The following is a 20,448-nucleotide window of genomic DNA, read 5'->3' on the forward strand; positions in this document are numbered from 1 at the left end:
CATAATCAAGGGACGTCGTAAAAACTCATATATTATTTCATATTTTCATAGATATTATTAGATTTTTGTTAAAATTTTAAGTTTTTGGATGTTCCAAAGTTCACGAAACTAACCTCGTTAGTTGTCATTACTTTCCTTATGCAGACTTTCTTTCCCTATAACCAGTTTAAAAACATCCTGTCCCCCTACCTTCACATTGAAATCCTCTAATACAGAAATAGAACTTTCATATGCTATCGCGGGACTTGGTCAAATACGCGTGATACTTCTTCTGAAACAGCGTCTTTTATACCGTCATCCTTATCATCTGTTGGAACATTTACATTTTGGTCAGGCGAGATTTTGGGTATGGCGATATTTTGGGGCGCGAGGTTTTGACCCGGCGAGATTTTTGCCCGCGAGGTTTTGGGTGGCGAGGTTTTGGCCAGGCGAGGTTTTGGCCCCGCGAGGTTTTGGGCGGCGAGGTTTTGGCCCGGCGAGATTTTGTCCCGCGAGGTTTTGGTAGGCGAGGTTTTGGCCAAGCGAGGTTTCGGCCTGGCGAGATTTTGGGCCGCGAGGTTTTGGGAGGCGAGGTTTTGGTCCGCGAGGTTGTCGCCGCGAGGTTTTGTACCCAAACCACTGTACATATTTTTACATAAATTCAGTTTGCTTGCTCCTTGTCGCTAATTTTCTTTAAATAATACGCAAATAAAAATAGGCCTATATATGGAACAATCACTCAAAAAGTACTTTATTTAATTCTCTGCATTTTTTCTCTCACTTTGTTCAACCGATTTGCATTGCGGGAAAGCTGGATTAAAACAAATCATACACCCTACAATATGCAAAGAAACGTCGTCAGTTATCGCTTCCAATCACGAAAAAATCTGTTTTTTATATATAAAGAAAGAAAACAATATAAGGATTTTTGTGCTTATCCCCTTTGCAAGCAGACGCCACTCGGATGTGTGCCGACAAAACAAACTAAAACGCACACAGTTGACTGGCTCTGTCACTTTTTTTTTTTTTTTTTTTTTTTTTTTTTTTGTATGTGCAACCTCTACGGGTGGGGGTGGGGGTGACGGTGAGAGGGAGGTGATTGGAGCGGCTAGGCTTTATCACTTGTTTCTTAAATCGAATAAAAAATCGCTTTTGTATGAGTCGATGGCTACTTCGGCACTTCTTCCTTAAAACAAAGGGAAAAAAGATTCAGTTTCGCGACCGGTTTGTTAGTGTGCAGCTTGTGACCGAGTCAGTTTGTTTCTTGTTTTTAATATGGCTTCCTCTTTAGCGTCAAAATTGGAATCGTGGATAGCTATGGACGACGCTTGTACCACAGACGGTAAAATTGTATTTTGTCAAGTATTCGATAAGAAAGTGGGCTGTTCAATGAAGTCGCAATTGGACCAGAACACGAAAACAGCTCTTCACATGAAAAACAAGGTGTTACAGCGTGCCACAAAGCAAAAACTTTTAACCCAAACAAAACCAGCATCTGAAAACAGCAGTGAATTTTACAAAGACCTTGCCAATGCGTTCATAGCAGCAGACATACCGTGGTATAAATTGCAAGTCCCAAAGTTCGCCTCCTTTTTGGAAAAATATTGCAAGAGGCATATTCCTGACGAATCTACTATCCGCAAGAATTATTTGGATGTGTGCTATGAAGATACTATCAAACACATTCGAGCTGAAATTGGTGATTCGCATATATGGTTTGCGGTCGATGAAACTACAGACATATTAGGACGTTTCGTTGCCAATCTGGTAGTAGGAAAGCTTGACCCTGATTCTCCATCACGACCATTTCTGATCTGTTCAAAAGTTTTAGACAAAACAAACCATTCCACAGTTGCACGTTTCGTAAATGATGGACTGAGAGTGTTGTGGCCAAAAAGCGTTCCTGCAGAAAAAGTTCTTCTGATGTGTTCTGATGCTGCGGCGTACATGTTAAGAGCTGTCAATGCGCTTAAAGTGTTCTACCCAAACCTCATTCATATGTGCTGTTTGGTCCATGGATTACATCGTGTAGCAGAGGAAGTGCGGATCAACTTCCCTGAAGTCAATGAGCTTGTGTCTTCTACTAAGAAAGTTTTTGTGAAAGCCCCTGGTCGTGTGCAGTGCTACAACAATATGATACCAAATATGTCGCTACCACTGCAGCCTGTACTGACACGGTCGGGCACCTGGATACAGGCTGTTGTTAACTTCTCACAATGAAAATGTTGATGCTGTAAAGTCAGTTGTCACCACATTTCCTGCAGATTCCATTGCAGCAGTACGTGATTCTCAAAGTGCGTTCAAAAATCCTGTTGTTCAATGTTCACTAGCGTACATTGCAAGTAATTTCGGGTGGATTGCAGATGTTAGCGAGAAGCCAGAAAAAAATCAATATTTTTTATGTTCAATATTGTGATTTTTTACTTTCTTGATACATATTTTCATTTGTTTCTCTTGAAAATTTGTACGTATCTGTAGGAAGTTATTACAGAAAGATGTTACAGTATATTTATTAGCTAAGAAAATAGCACAGACACAAAATAAACACGAAAAAATATTTTTACTTATTTTCATATTTTTAACATATTTCTTACATATTTCATTGATTTTTGTTACATATTTATGTACATATTTCGGTACTTTGTACTACATAAAAATCCGGGCCTTACTCATGATGTAATGGGGATCTAACAAACCATCCTTGATGTTATTCAAAAGCCACGTGCAGTAATATACACGTCGACCGATTTCAGAAGTTGAAATATTACATTCGCATTCAAAGGAGATGCGGGCTACTTTTACCTGCGCTACCCTGTATATTGACAATAGTATCTTAAGATAGAAAACATGGAAAAAAAAGAAAAGAAAGGAAAAAACAACTGTCACTGCTGTACGTAAGTTCCTCATTTTAGTCTCGATTGTTTGTTTCTTCTTTACTGGACTTTAATCCTTTTCCAGCACCGAGATTACATAAGGCGTGGACCTAGAGTTCAATACTTAACTCCACGGAAGTCGACAACATACGTTCTTACCATTCGGATACTGAGAATATACGCATATTCGAGGGTCCAATGTTGATCTCATAATTGTCAACTGATTAACACATACAACTAAAGATGTTGTTATAAACATTTCACAAAGCCCAAAGTAAGACCAGCGATTTATAAATTGGAAATAAATGTATGTCTGTGCAACGCAGGCTTTATTCTTTTCAAAAAAATATTTTTTTATATGGGGCCAATGTAGAAGTGCAACGTAAAATTTATCTAAGCGCTTCTTTCTTTGTACTAGTTACTGAAATCAGATGACAAAAATACCTGTTGATATTATTTCTTGATGGTGCCTGCTTTGCTTCTTGTTAACTAACGTTTGGCATCAATTTGTTCAAACAAGATGTTATCAGGGGGGTCGGATGTCATGCTGTAACAGATAGTAGGATCAAGAAAATTATATGTGTCTTAGTTATCTCCTCAACGTATCTACAAGAATAATTCGATTAAACGAATATATTCGACTACATTACAAAGGTGACCTATCTTATTTTACACAGCATTAGATTGTTGTGCTGGCTTCTCTGCATGCTTGTTGCAATGGCAATTTGTCTGTCAGACACTTCCGCAATGATTCATATGACATCCCTTGTGGCAAAGCTTATGCCCACATGTTTAGGGAAAAGTGAATGGTTTCTAAACTCAAACTTTCAACCGGATAAAGAGCTTAGTATTTTTTATTCTATTGGGTATCTTCTCAATTGATCCTACTGCTTGCCTAGAACATTGACCTGCACTATGATTTTCATTTGTGTCTACACAAGGGAATTGAGATTCCCAAGCACCCAAAACTGGTGTTATATCTCTTTTATTAAAAGACGCTGGATACATGTTTTCAAATTGAGAGAATATTAATACTGTCCGCAATGTAATGCGGCGCTCTTGTCCCAATTCACAGTACACAACTTTCGTATTAATATTTGAGATCATGTACAGTCAATATAACCCCACTTATAAGCTGCTGAATCCGGTGAACAATAATAACGTATCCAATATTTTCCACGATCCATTGCTAGTGGATGAAGGATAAAAATACACATGAATAAAGATGCAATCACACTGGCACAATGCGAGTTGTAACTCTGAACTCATAATTTTGTTTTTGCTTTACGCTACGAAGTTGCATGAAAGTGTGAGGATAAACCCAGTATATACACAGTGGTTATCAAACCCAGTATATACAGAGTGGTTATCAGATTTGTCTTTTTGAAAGGTGACACCAACTAATTTTTAAGGAGATGAAGATGACCCACGAATCAGATGCCAAATTTTCTCACAAAAGTATTCGTATTGTCAATTCAAATATGGACGAATGACAATATACATAGTTTTCATTCCTGGTTGCTCATTTAGCAATTGATGGATACATTAAGAAACTGAACGCTATTATGCTAGAAGACTGTTAAACATTCTGACGAAAAAGCCGGCTGGCATTGCCAAGCTGTCTAAAGCACTACGATGGTGATTACAAGACCTGCCTATAGTAGATTCGGACTCCTCTCATGAGATAGATGTTACATATTGTGCTTGTAGCATTTATTTCATTATCACCATTCATATCTCACTGTCAACTTTATCCTGAAGAGCACAACGATAAGAAGCAAAGCTCAAAAACTACAATATATTAAAACAGAATACATAAATTCGGAAAATTGTTGACATAGTCAAGTTAGTGTAAAATCATTGAAAAGAATGAAGAAAAATCATTCTGAAGCATCTCCTATGCGGAAGATGTCGGCACACTGTATTTCTTGTTTGCTCTCATCTTTCAAAAGATGGACAGGGTGACTTGCTCTAGTAAACTTTTAGCCTGTGACTCTTTTATCGGAATACTAACTACGCAAAATGAGATGTGGATTCATAGCCTAGTCTAAACCATAATATCACTATGATTCCCAAACCCTAAACAGGCAATGTGTCTAACCCCATGTACCCCATGTTGGCAAGGTGATCACCCCCACCCCCATCAGTATGGAGCAATGAAGGCAGATTTCCTGGCAAAAGGTCCAAAAGAACCTGGACTTATTACTAGTGAAGTTACGGAAAGCCATCAAGAAGAAAGGGGTGGTGTGCTTTCCAAGGGTGCCCGTATTTTACAAGACAATGCTCCTGTTTACAAACCATGTTGTCGTACAACTGGAAGCATGTTTTGAAGACCATGAGATTCCCCATCGTTCTCCTTATTATCTTATCATGTGTCATCTGATATTCACCTTTACTTCCTCAGGGAGTTATTTATGAAATAGAAAATCTTCCAAGATGATGGGCTTCCGTTCCAATCTGCTGAATTCTACAACACGGACATCTGTAGCTGCATAAAACAAGAAAATATGTGAATATAGTTACAGTTATATAGAGAAGGGCTAATAATTGCGATACCTTACGTTCCGTCTTGGTATGTCAAGGGAAATCCTCGTATAAGACACGTAAAATGTCTATTAAATCCCAACTTCTCTCCTTAAGATCGGTTTTGAATGTCCCATTAACTGTATGAAGACCACAACTATCAATATTTAACAGCACTGGATTTCCAGGAATATCCTATAGTTCGAACTTCAACTATGAGAATAACTTAAAATTAAATTTCGCCAATCCATGTGCATAAAGGTGACTTTTTCAAATTATCCGAAGACAGATACCATTGAACCAATCTAATGCTACTGAGTAATCCACAGAAATAGATCAAGTCTTCCGCTGAAAATGATGTGCTAATCCAATCACCATAGTATGTATCACTTTGCTATTCCAAATTCACTGCAACAATATTACTGTTATGGGAATTGTAATTTAAAGTTTGATGCTTAACGTGCGGCACTTCGAAAAGACTATGTTTACTCACTGTGTTCGAAGAAAGAAGGAACAATTCGATGTGGCATTTTCTATTGCTTCATACCAATAGTAACTTCGTAGAGGGGAACTAAGCTTAGGATTAAGATTAGGAATAATTCGTCACTTATTATTTGTACGTATGAAAACACTTCAGACTTTGTAAAAGATTTCATTAGCAGATACTTCTAAGAATTGGTGGTTTAAGAATATGTGTAACAATTCTTTATGCTTAGCATGATGTCAGTGTCGGATGCAGATCCAGGCTTTCACTTGACAATGTCTAGTGGATGAGTCTATACTAAATGCAATGTTATCTTGAGAGCCGGATCGCAAGCGCATTACTACATGTTGGCGCGAGAAACCTTTTTACAGGAAAGCCTTTGTGTTATGTGTGTTTTGGTTTGCACCGTCTTTTTGGTTGGTTCTCAATCGCTTTGTTTCGACTGGCGCTGCTCTGGGTTTCAGCTGATACAGCGCGGAGCGGTGATTTCTCGTCCATTTCCTGCCGCAACGAAAATAATATGTTTCTTGGCCTATATATTTTAATAATTCATGAAGACACAACAACAGGAATATATATATTAGAAATTCGCACGTGATTTATTTGGAATTCTCACAATTAAACAGGGTTCCCACAATTTTTTTAAAATCATTTTCCATGACTTTCCAGCTGTTTTGTACTTATTTTCCATTACCGCTAGATGGAAAATTAAAATAATACAAATTTTTTTACGGCCTCTACCATCCCCATAGCTGCAGAACGCACACCTTATTTATTTTCTTTCTTTTGTACACTTTACAAAATATATTTACAAGTATAACATTTGGATATAATATGTTTTGTGTGAGAGAAAGAAAACGATCACTATGCAGTCTAAATGATTCGTTAAGTATGTGTTTTAGCATGCGTTTTAAGAATAACCATGATTCACTTTTCTGGATACAATAAGTTTTGTGTGAGAGCAAGAAAAATTAAGTCTTGAATGCTCATTATGAAGCCTAAATGATTCGTTAAGTATGTGTTTAACATGCGTTTTAAAAATAACAATAATTCACTTTCCTCGATACAATAAGTTTTGTGTAGAGCAAGAAAAATTCGTCTTGAATGCTCACTATGAAGTCTAAATGATTTATGTGTTAACAAGTGATTTGTTATGAATAACAGTGGTTCACTTTTTCCCTTCGTTCTCATTTTACCTGCCATTTTTGGGTGTTTATTTTGCAATTTTGCCAGCCATTTTCGGACTTTTTTTTTCGCCATTAATTCCGGGCTTTCCTAATGACCTTTCTCTCTTCTTGTAGTTTCTGTAGTTCCTTTGCAATTCTAAATTCGTCATTTTTCTCTTTCTTCTCCTCTGTCTTCTGCTTTCGTGCCTCTTCTAAAAAACTTTCATACCTCTGTCTTGCTGCTCGAACAGATCCCAACATTTTACTTGTAATGGTTATATGTTCTCTGCCACCGTGAAACTGAATGGCCTCATAAACAGTTCTCTGTGCTATGATGCTGAACTCACTCTGATTCTCAACCATGAAGTCTTTGTTACTCGAAAATCCAGACTCCACAGATGCATTACCATACGAAACAATCAACACTAGCTTTACAACTTCCCACACTTCAGCATACTTTTTATCCTGAAGAACACGCACATAGAATTCATCTAATCTCTGTGGTTTATTAGCATGTTCTTCGAATATGTTCTTCAAAGAACCGTTTGCCTCAAAACATAGTTGAAAATATTGATGCTTTGCCTTCTCTGCAACACTTCCACTTATTCTGTTTAAACTGAAGAGTCTCTTAAGGAGAACATCTGCTCTAGATTTCCCTACCTCAGGTTCGTTCATTATAATTGCTGAATCAAAACAAGATATTCTTCTCACTTCAGGATATTGAAGGGGGCATCTCTCTTTCAACTTGTCCACCATTTTCATGAGAAATGTCCTCCATTCATTCCGAAACTGTAAATCACTGACATTTTTTTCACCTTTGACTTCTTTTAAAAACTTTTCACACTCGAATCCAATGTCTACTTTGGAGGCAAGAAGCAAGGTATCTGACTCTTTATCCTTGTGTACAGCATACAGCTGCTTGACAGTAGTAGCTTCTTCCATTACTCTTGGTTTAACAATTCGAACCATGAAGACCCTCAACAGATGCAAAAGCTCTCATACAAATATGGAGACAGTGGATCCGAAGTCTGGAATCTTCTCAAAAAGCCTTGGCAATCACATGGGATGGTCTTAAAGAAACTCAATTTACATTTCAGAAAGGTGTCCCGCATGTGCTGAGTAACCCTTTTGTATGGCTCAGAATTTAATGGTTTTGTTTCATGAATGTGCTTTTTTTACATCCTCAAATATTTGCAATGCCCTTTCAGTGCATTTTTCATTTACCAATCATCTTGTTGCGCAATACTTCATAGGGAACATTAAACTACATGTAACTGCTGTATATTCCCCACGTCTTGCTGGTGAGTTATTAAAAATATAGTACAAATCTCTCAGAAATAAGTTCATCTCCCAACCAACTCCTCGCATTCCAGTACCAATATCATAGCGATCTCTTCGTCAGAGTTTTAACTCTTCGTCGTGAACACCCCCTAACCCTTATATGCATTACATTAACCCTCAGCAAAACAGTACGTCATACTACTTCTTCTGTCAATACTGGGTTGTTCGTATGTTGTAACTTTAAGAAGACTTATTATTATTATTGTCACACAAACAAAAAGTATGTACTACTACCATTACTAAGATAACCACTTAATCTGTGAAAAAGTATTAAAACAGCAAAATAATTTAAAACATACATCTTCATACAATTTTCCATGACTTTCCCTGACTTTCCAGGTCTGTGGCAATCCTGTTAAAAACTGATAGAATGAATACTATTTTGTTTATTCACTTCGATTGTTTACGGTAAGATTGATAAGATTAAGAGAGGATAAGAAATGAAGTTATCTTCATATGTCTACCTGAAAAACATCAATTATAAACAGAAATTCACGAACAGTCACCTTCCCATACAATAAATTCAACAATTTCAACAATCAACAATTTCCTCAACAGTTTTGTCTGCATATTTTTTTCTCTTAGTCGAGCGTACACATTGATGACATTTGCTTTGCTTGACTTTGAAGAGGTTTTCTTTCTCGTGTTTGCAATAATACAAAGAAGGTGATAATTCCAATTTCTTTCATATTTTCAATTTCGCGCTCAACACTCTCCGTGATTTGTTTCACTACACCCACGTACTCACACTAACGCACGCGTGCAGACGATATTTGGCTAAGTAGTGTTACCATCTGCACAAAAATTGCAGAAGTTACACATGAGATCCGTTCTTTCTTTTGTTTCATTTACCAGCAGGCAAAGACGTTTCTTACGGAGTAACTACTCTATTTAATTTATAAATAAAAATATCAAGCCATTTTCTATCCACTGTGGACGATTACCAACACTGATCAATCAACTAATTTTACTGGTCTTCTGTTTTTGATATAAGATTTTTGAAGTTTGTAATCTTGCAACACTTGCAAGAGACTCGCAACTTAGCTGCCGGTTTTTCACTCGTTTCTTTCCTTCTCTCTTTCCGATTCTGAATAGTGACATCATTTTCATAACCCGTTACTAATAAATCTAGTACCTTTTATTTTAAATATTGTTCCTGTATTGACATTTTTATATATTTACACTCAATTACCTTTTTGAATTTATCTCCTAAGTAATATTTTCGTGCGTAATGTGAAGAACTATGTAACGTGCGCGGAGTCGCCCGAATTGAAGCTGCGTATCTCGGCTATCAGGATAAGGTCGCGGCGAGTATAGTTGAGACTTTTTTTATTATTATTATTATTATTAAGAAACTCAGAAGGGATTTTACCACTCAATTTACGGTACAATGATCAAGCTGCTTAAAACAAGTAAATACTTAATTGAATAGATCTATATATACAGAGATTTACTTAGTTTTTATGTCTATTTGAAGTTCTATGTCCCTCTTCAGTACTGCAATTATAATAAGACATGGACACCAACTCAAGTTGGGATTCGAACTACATGGGCTCCCGTATGGAATTGAACTCAGGTCTCTTTCTTCAAAGGAAGTAACGGTAACCCTTTAAACTCAAGAAAACCATTTTTATGTATTAAATATAGAACCAACTTACTGAGAAACGATTCAATTCGTAGAAACTAGGATCATGTCTGGATGCTTGCTGCAGAAATTTCAAACTATCCGGAACGGTACGAATTTCACATGATTCTAGTGACAGTGTTTCTGAAACAATGGAAATTCATCATAATATAGTAGTACTACGTACAATAACACAGATTAAACATATTATAAAGACAAACATAATGAAAATCTACAGTTCCAGTTATTATATTCATATCATGTCTCATTGTCTTCATTCCCTTATTTACAAAATAGTTTTTTTTTTGTTTGTTTGTTTGTTTGTTTGTCTGTTCATTCGTTTGTTTATTTTTGAAAAGGGAAAAACTCAACGATTTTGTTCTTAAAGAAATAAGAAATATAGAGTCACTCTATCTTCGAAGATGAAAAAGCAAAAGAGCGGAAGAGAGAGAAATAAAAAGCATAATAACCAAATTTTTGACTGACATGAGAGAAAGCCACGATGTATCTAATCTAGCCGTAAATACTGTTACAAAGAACAAACTCAACATCAGCAATAAGAGAAAAGGGGATTTAATATGCACATCTAGTATGTGAAGCATACATGGTCTGACAACACTTTGCACCGACCGATCATATTTTAAAATGTCCGCCGTTAGCACGCACAGAGACTTGGAGTCTGGCGGGTTACTCGTCTATGGTAACACGCACTGTCTCCAGGGGAACTGACGCCACTGCAGCCAGTAAAAAGCGCTTCAAACTGACAACTGTGAGATGACGCTTCTTGCAGGCAATATCCTCAAGCACCGTCCACAGTTTGTAATTCAGGGGACTAAGGCCAGGGCTGCTAGAGGACCAGCCCTCAGTGGATATGAAGTCAGGCACATTGTACGCCAGCCACTCCTGGGTTGATTTTGTCTTGTGAGCAGGTGCCGTCTTACTGGAAAATCTATGTGGGTGTTCTGAAGAGAGTGGTGATCAAGTCTTTCACTATAAGCTCCAGCACAGTGTTTTGATACACCCGGGTACTAGTTTTCACTCCTTTTCAACAAAAATGAAGACGTGATGCCAGCATAGCTCACTCCTCACCACACCATGACGGACGCGGGATGATGGGCTCTCTGGATTTTCGGAACATTGTTCCTGGTTCATGAGCTGATGACGCATACACCATAACATTTTGGCGATTGAAACACTCTTTGATAGTGAACAACTTTTCACTTTCTGATCGGTGAACAGAATCTGTCTGTGCCGATTTTGCGGGTACCGCTGAAACAAACGTTTACTTTTACGCTTCCTTTGCTCCATCAGACGCGGCGTCACAAAGTGTCCCATTGACTATCGGAAGGCTCGAATACAAAGATCGTCCCTGAGTAGCCTGGACATTGTTCCCTTGGAGATGTTCATCTCACGGCTCATTACTGTATGTTTCCGCACGGGATTTCTCTTCACACGCGCTGCCACTGCTTTCACAGCTTCTGGAATCCTTGCACTTCATGGTCGGCAAGCTCTCGGGCGATCCTGAACAGATCCAGTATTAAGGAAACGCTGGGTGGTACAGTAAACAAACATGCGACTGTTGATAAGCTTTTTTAGTGTGTTAAAAATTTCACTTCTTGCTTTTCCAACTTTATGTAGCGCTATCACTGTTATCCTATTTTTGTATTCACCCCATTCCACCTTGCCTACACAGGTTACGTGTATCTCTTTCTACAAGAGCACCCTCAATGCATTATAGCACTTTCCACCGCTAGGTTCGTTCTTTGTACTCACAACAAACAGTGTTGCAGCCTCTGGTACTTTTGTAAAGGTATTTATGGCTAGACCAGGTATAACGTTAGAACTAAACAGAAATGGCAATCATAAGGAATGAAAAAACAATTTAACAGTCAATAATTTTTGGCTAACTTTGTAGAAGTGCTTACACTACATTTTCCAACCTTCACTGCTTTTATTTAGTTAATAATTAATTCACATGCCTTATGTGCGCATCATCCGAGTTCGATATCGAGAAAGCACAATATGTTTGGTGGTTGTTTGTCGAAGATCAGCGTTCTTTCTCAGTACCCAGGTTATATGAGATGTGGATCTACAGTAAGGTGGAAACTGAACCACAGTAATGCGTTTGAATGTTCCCCCACCGGGAATCGAACCCCAGACCCCGTGCCAACGTCCACTGGACACTAAACCAAAAGGAAGTGTACAAAATGTTTGGTATTCACCCAACATCGCATGATAAGGACAAAACAAATTTCTTAATTTGAGTTGAGTTGACTTTGAGTTTTACGTCCCGTTCAGCAGCGAGGCTATATGAGACGTGGACTTACTGATTAACGTGGAATCCGAACCACATGAGCTCCCGCCGGGAATCGAACCCGGGTCTCCCACGCCAAAGGCGCGTACGCTAACCGCTTAGCCACGAAGGAGCTCTTTCTTAATTTGAGTTACTACAATTACGAAACTGCAACCTGTACTAAAAAAGCCATAAATAATGGTGTCCAGAATTTCTGACTACGCATCACTATGTTGAGCGTCACTTTCTCCGCTAATTTAGTGGCTAGCGTGTGCGATTTTGATGCACGGGGTCTCGGGTTGATTCCCGGTTGGACTGTCTTGCAATTTGAACGCAATACAATGGTTCGAATTCCATCTTTGTTCACGTCTTATATAGCCTGTTATTGAAAAGGAGCGCTAAAACTCCAAATAACCAAACCAAAGCACACTGAGCATTACTCACTTGCTGTATAGTCTTTGATTTTCTGGAAACGGCACCATTATTATTATTATTATTGCCTATTTTCAAAGTCTTTAATTAAGTTATCTTTTTAATAATAAGATTTCGTCCTTCAATTCGATGCTATTACTATCATAATTCTTTGAAGGTTGTCTTCATAGTTAAAAAATAATCTTCTCACAAAGTTTTTGCCTACTTTTCCTCGATAACCGTATTAGCTCTAACTACGAACTGCAGAAGAAAATCCACGTTACCGTTCTCACACTATTACAACAAGTTTGCTATTATCCTTTATAACTGTAATCGTTTATAAATGAATTTCCCTCAACACTCCTACGTTAATCGCTTCACAGCAGCCTACAGAACTATAAAAAATCATTATAACCAGTTTCATACCAGTACTAGTTTTGTGTATACGAGAAATAAGCTTTCATTTGTTTTAATCAAATTTATGTAGTTCTTAAAATATAGGATCACTGCAAGTAAAATGAAATAAAAATAAAGTACATTTCCCATTTAGCAATGGTTCCAAACTCGCATAACTTTCCGATTACAAAGTGTGCAATTACTACTTCACTGGACTTCGTACTTACCAAACTGCAGGGATGATCAGCAAGGAAGTCAAAACCTCGGACTTCAATATTTAACTTAGAAGTTCTAGAGTTGACCCATGTAATTTATGTTCATTTTCAGAAAGTTTATCCTTTTATACGAGGATAAGCCAACAAGTAACTGCAATATATTTTTTTTTCTTTTCAGGTTGAATCTACGACATTGTGTGCTCACCAGACGCCAGGTGTCACCGTTTGCTTCGACTGAGGTAGGTTGCAACGTTATCACATCAGTCTGCTTTGCGCAACTGCGAAGTAAAAATGGCAGCGTCACACTTTGTGTGCACCAAAGAAAAAAAAAAAAAGTTTTATCATCCGTTTTTTGTAGTTTGAAGATGTACCCGGAGCGAAAATTTATAGAAGACTTTCAGTACAATACGGGAACAATGTGTTGGCACAACGAAGTGTTTACCAGTGGACTGAACATTTCAAAAGTGGTCGAACGAGCGTGAAGAATGAGAAAAGAGTAGTGTGTCGAGTTACAGCAAGAATCGATGACATTATTGAACGAGTCCGTGCCTTGATTATGAATAAAAGACGAGTGACTGTTGATGAAGTGGCAATCCATATGCAGATTAATCATGGTTCTGCATATCACATCATGCATAACAGGCTTAAATTTCAAGTCTGTGCGAGATGAGTTAAGAAAAAAAACTCAATGAAGAGCACAAGCAAAACCGTTTGAGAACCTGTCAGCACCTACTTGCCCGTTATGCTAACGAAGATGAGACGTTTCTCAGGAATCGTCACTGGAGATGAAACGTGGATTCATCACTTTGAACCAGACAGCAAACGCCAGAGCATGGAATGAAATATCCTGGATCTCTTGTCAAGAAGAAATTCAAGAGTCAACCTTTTGCAGGAAAGTGATGCTCACAGTATTTTGTGACTTACAAGGACCAATCCTGAAACATTACCTGGAAAAGGGTCAACAATAAGAGTAAAAGGTACACTGATATGCAAGCTGAAGTAATAAACTCAGAGGTCGATTGTCGGAAGGCGTTCTAGTGTTACATGACAATGAGCGTCCACACACCGCCATCCACACCGCTCGAACTCTTCAGACGCTGCATTTCGAGATGTTGGTGCATCCTGCATACAGTCCCGATCTCGCCCGTCGGATTACCATATGTTTGGTCCACTTCAAGATGCTCTCAGAGGCCGTCGATTCAGGTTCGATCAACACATGAAAGAAGCGGCGCATTCGTGGCTTCCTGCGCAACCAAAAAACATTTTTAGCAGAAGATACCGAAAAGCTTGTACAACAGTGGACCAGGTGCATTGAAAAGCAACGTGAGTATGTTGAAAAATGATATGAATAGAAACATTGTACTCGTGTGGTAATAATATTTATTAAAATATGATTGCAGATACTTATTGATTTACCCTCGTATCCTAATACTAAACAGCAAAATCTCAGCCTGTGTGTCACGCTAATTCCTAATAGTAAATAGTCAAGGTAATAGATGCTGTTACCTACGCTATGAGATGTTAAACTGTGCAGGCAATTTGCCGATTTAAAATCACATGATGATTTAGTTGCTACTTAAAAACTTATTGTTTGAACTTAATTATTTAAAAAAATGGTAAATGTAACCAATTAGAGTTTTTAATTAACCACGATTTTATCCTATGGCATATAAAGGGGCGAAAGCTCCGGCACGAAAACTTTATATATATAAAACATAATCACACACACCAAAGAACATACATTATAAACGCTTTCTTTAACAGGGTGTCTACTAAAATTCCAAAATGAAATTTCGTGACTTTTTCGTGACCTTTTCTTTACCAAATCATAAAATTTCCTAACATTTTCAAGAGCGAATTTGGGTACGAATTAGGTCGAATTTTCATCCATGCGATAGAAACGTACTTTGCTTGCGATTTGGTAGCGTCTAAACCCGACCATAGACATTTTTGGTGGTGAATTTTGACGTTTTATAGAACAAAATATTCCAATGTGTACTTACATTTGTACAGTTAAAAAAATCGTGACCCAAAAGCTAAATTTCGTTATTTTTTCGTGACATTCGTGACCGATAGACATCCTGTTTAAACGCTTCGCCAATATGAAGAAAAGAAATATGAAAGAATAAGGAAAGAAATAGAAAATTAGAGATCAGAAAGATGGTTGTGATTATTCATAGTTACTTTTCTGTTCTCTATTTTTTTCTCCATTCTTCTTTCAATCTGTATCTGACACGGTTATGAAACCTTCATTCGCCACTCCTCCCCCAAATTGCTGCACTTTAGTAATCAAATGAAATAATAATACTGTTCAGAAATGTTAATATTTTATCCTTATTAATTAGAAATATTGTGAATTTTAGTTTTCAGTTGTAAAAACTGAATAATGAATTTGCAATTTCATAAAGCATAATCTGCAAATGTTAATGTAAATTCTTAAAAAAATGTTATGTGAATGTAAACATTTTTGTAATTCTATGTTAACACAAACATATTGCAACATACTGCAGCAAAATACATATTGCATGTGTATTTATCAAACATCAGCAATATGAGTAATTCAAAAATGTACCTTAAGATAACAAAAACAATCTAAATTTACTCCATTCATAATAATACAACATTCCAAACTCAATTTTTAAAAAGTACTAACCCAGGTTAACAATACTATCATTCTCTGTGTTAGGAGAAATAGTTATTACAAACGCTATGCATGTGCTGTATAATGAAAAGCCGCTTCTTTGACATGGCATGGTTTCAAGTTCAGTTCATAAGAGATTGCAAACTCGAATTAATTTCGATCATGATTATATGCGGAAAAGTTCGATATTAAAAAATACTTTGAAATAAAATTAATAAATCCTTAATTCAGCCGCAAAAGATGCTGGTGTGTATTTAGTTCCAAGTTTCCTAATACAGTGAAACCTCTACCAACGGACACCTCTATAAAGCGGACACCTCCCGTAACGGACATATTTTGTAATCCCCAAACACTCTAATAGGAAAAAACATATTGATAAACCTCTCTAAAGCGGACACTCTCTAGTACGGACACGGACAGTCTTTCCTGTCTTTTATAAGTATTATTTACCTCCGTATTACGGACACTTTCTCTAGAAACAAGTTGGAAAGTGCCGTAAAAATACATTTTTAGTAATTCATACATGTGTCATCAATGAAGCATTGTGACATTTTGCCTCCTCAACTGGCTGCTCAGCAACCCAGACGAAGTCTCTGTTTAACACTCTCATGTCCTTTGCTTGCATCCACTCCCACCCAAACTGTTTTAGACAGCAAAGTGTTAGACAGTTACACACAATTTGGGATGACACGTTATGGTACTGTTCCACTAGAATCTGTACGCAAGCAGAAGACAAGTTTGGTATTTTTGGCCCGCGGGTACACATATTGTCTGAAAAGTAGACACTACTGGACTGCAATTAACTCACAAATTAAAACAACATACCGAAAATGTAGTAAGTAGTAGCAGGTGTAAAGAGCAGAGAACTATATCATCTTATTTCCATGTTGTGCCTCGAACATAGAGTATTGGGTGGCGGAGGATAATTCAGGCATTTTTGTAATATTCGTAAATACATGATTCATGCAAAAATATTTGTTTTCTAATTGCGTATTACCTTGTTCACTAATTTACGTCATAAAATATTGAAACCTCTCTAAGACGGACACCTCTCTATAGCGGACAATTTTTGATTCCCCAATGGCTGTCCGCTTTAGAGAGGTGTCACTGTCATAGTAAAATAAATTAATAAAAAAAACTAAATATTTTACAGTTTCCCGGCTATTGTAGGAGTTTTACAGAGTCTTATTTTAAAGTTTGTATTACCTAAATATTCGAACGTTTTTATAACAACTAATATAAAGGTAACCAAGAAAGTTTTGTCGCTTTTTGTGGAGATCTGCGTTCAATTGCCTCCCACACAGTGAGTTGAATGCGAATGGAGATAAGGCGAAAGTCAGCTGTTGGTGTGGGTATATTCAACATACTACTTGGTTGTGGCAGTTCAGTTACACCGTGAACTTGCGTAAAGACAAAGTGAACTTGGGACCTCCACAGAGCGTCATAAGGGCGTGTATGCTGTACGAATTCAAACTGGGGTCAAACGCCGCTGCAGCGGGCCGGAAGACATGCCAGGCCTTTGGTGAGGATGTCGTGACTACGGGGACAGTGTAGCGGTGGTTTAACGAGTTGAAGGACGGTGACGAAACAATCGAAGACGCACAAGGTGCCGGAAGACAAACACATGTACAAAATTAAGATCTTTAGGCAGCAATTGAAGCGAACAATGGCCAGACATTTGAGGGACTGGAATTACAATTCAATGTGAGTGGAGAAACCACTCGGCAGCACCACCATCAACTTGGGAAGCACTACAAGTTGGGTCGATGGGTCCCACATGATTTGACTCCGGGCCAGAAGGTAATGCGAGCAGACACCTATGTTTCTTTGCTGTCTCGTCTGAGGGAAGAGCCATTTCTGGACAGGGTGGTATTGATATGTGATGAGAAGTGGGTCTTGTACGAAGCACCACGACGCCGTTACCATTGGTTAGCATTCCATGAACCGGTTCCAAAACAGCCGAAACCATCACTGCACCAGAAGAAGGTCCTTGTGTGTGTTCAGTGGACTGCTTAAGGCATCGTGCATCGGGAACTTCTACCAGCTGGTCAGACCATCAATGCAACCGTGTACTGTCAGCAGTTGAGCCGTGTTCAAGAAAAACTAAAAACTCTGGAGCCAGTCCTTCTGAATCGCAAAGAAGTCCATCTATTACAGGACAACGCTAAGCCCCACGTGGTTAGGATGACCCAGGACACCATTCTACGCCTTGGATGGGAAATACTATTGCATCCGCCACACTCCCCGGACATTGCACCATCCGATTATTACCTGTTCCATTCCTTGGACAATCACCTCAGAAGACGCCAGTTCAAATCCCTAGTAGAGATGCAAAATGTACTTGATATATTCTTCGCTTCACGGCCCACCAAGTTCTACCGTGATGGAATCCATGGCCTTCCAGAACGTTGGCAGAAGGTCGTCGATGCTGATGGGATCCATTTTTGATCTTCCATGTACGTATTAGGTGACATATCGATGTTCGAAGGTGGTGGGTGAAAAAGCGACAGAACTTTCTTGGTTACCTTTATACAGTATAATCTTTGAAGATACACACGCACACAAAAAGGAAAAAAAAAAACTGTTTCATACCTGCATTGAAGAAAACACAATGTCCAGAAGGATTAAAGATTTCACAGCCTGAAGGAGTGAAAAGTATTTCTGGTTCAGTGAGCTTTAACAATATCTCGGAATCAAACGCTGTCTCTTCAGGTTCATCTAAAAGAAAGTAAAATATAGGAATTTCAGGCACATTATTATTATTAGTAGTAGTAGTAGTAGTTGTTGTTGTTGTTGTTTTACTAGTAGAAGAAGTCGTCGTCGTCGTCACACGTTCGATGAGCCCAGTGCATTTTTCTCCCTGCCTTTGGGAATAGGCACTTAGTGTTCTATCTTTGGTTACCTACAACTTTTGACACTGTTTTTACTCTTTCCTTCCGAAGTCCTCCAGATTGGCCTTTCGTGCACATGGTCTCGGATTCAATTTCCAATGGAAGGGCACTGAACGCATTAGTGAGATTCGGATTCCATTTAAACATGTACTCTACGTCACATTCAGTGTCACAAGGGAACATCTTATATTGATAGTAACATTGCCCAATCAAACAATGCGCAATCGATACAGGAGTGAACAAAAGTTAAAAAGAGTTTTACGGGCCGACCCCAAAAAACGCAGGAAATACAGAGGAAAGAAGGATCTAAAATCATGTAAAGATAGAAACGCAAAACATACACTGACACAGAAAAAAACTTCAAAATGATTCAAGTAATGAAAATGACATTTACACAACAATATAGCAAACATTGTACCCACTGACATGCTCAATAACATCATATGTAATGCAGTGTTGCTAACTGAGCACAAAATGAAGTTTTCTTAAATAGCACGGAACACAAATTATAACATCTAGAAAATCTAATTAGGAGTAGAACCATACCTGTGAAGTCGTGATGTACAGTGTTGCCAGCGTTTGTGGATAAGGTTATATGAATTTCTATATGACTCTTGGATGTAGAAGAGTACATACAGTACACGATTCGAACTAGTTAAAACCAAAATATGAGACTACAAACAAGAATATAATCAATGAAGTACGAAAATAAGGGACGAAGCACAATGTCGAAGCAGTTCTGCCCAAGTGGAAAATCAGAATAGTATCAAACACAATACACAAAACTGAAATGATGCATGCTCTTGAATAAACAATTGATTAGCAGGCTCACTTTCTGATGCACGTAATATTGTGGCACCTTACACATTATTGGCAACACTGTACATCACGACTTCATAGATTTGGTTCTACTCCTAATTAGATTTTCTATATGTTATAATTTGTGTTCCGTGCTATTTAAGAAAACTTCATTTTGTGTTCAGTTAGCAACGCTGCATTACATATGATGTTATTGAGCATGTCAGTGGGTACAATGTTTGCTATATTGTTGTGTAAATGTCATTTTCATTACTTTAATCATCTTCTGTGTCAGTGTATCTTTTGCATTGCTATCTTCACATGATTCTAGATCCTTCTTACCTCTGTATCTCCTGTGATTTTGGATGTCGGTCCGTAAAACTTTGGATTTCTCACTTTTCTTCACTCCTCTATCGATTGCGTATTGTTTGATTGGGCAATGCTACTATCAATATAAGATGTTCCTTTGTCAGTGCGGAGTATACACAGTAAATTTCAACAACATTCGTTTCCTAGCTTAACAAACTCACCTTAAGCATTCATTAAATCAAATAATTCCATATAATTGCATAGAGCTTCAATGACTGTCATCATCCGCAGTGAATGAATCTCAAATAAGTGAATGAAGGAGCTAAATCGAAGAATTTGGTCTTGATTCAAACACAAAATTAAACAGCCAACTCAAATGCTATTGTTGTGGTTAAGAAGTGACCACAAGAGACATAAACACAAACTTCGACAATTATGCTACACATCGGACTTTCTGAAGTGGTCTCGGGTTTGATTCCAGGTGGGATCTCAGTCGAAAAGTGT

At 37.9% G+C, this 20,448-nt stretch overlaps 1 protein-coding gene across 2 annotated transcripts in view; it reads right to left on the reverse strand.

Annotated features, from left to right (window-relative positions):
• LOC145690017 (SMC5-SMC6 complex localization factor protein 2-like) overlaps positions 1–20,448 on the reverse strand; it is a 96,474-nt gene that overhangs the window by 55,617 nt on the left and 20,409 nt on the right. For both annotated transcript variants that reach the window (XM_081764509.1, XM_081764504.1), the window contains exons 4-5: positions 18,539–18,664; positions 10,025–10,134 (exon numbers count right to left, since the gene is read on the reverse strand). In XM_081764509.1, the coding sequence (XP_081620635.1) occupies positions 10,025–10,134; positions 18,539–18,664 (236 nt within the window). The remainder of the gene's footprint in view (positions 1–10,024; positions 10,135–18,538; positions 18,665–20,448) is intronic.

The sequence above is a fragment of the Thermobia domestica genome, chromosome 1, assembly GCF_964235325.1.
Source record: "Thermobia domestica chromosome 1, izTheDome1.hap1.1, whole genome shotgun sequence".
Classification (NCBI taxonomy): domain Eukaryota; kingdom Metazoa; phylum Arthropoda; class Insecta; order Zygentoma; family Lepismatidae; genus Thermobia; species Thermobia domestica.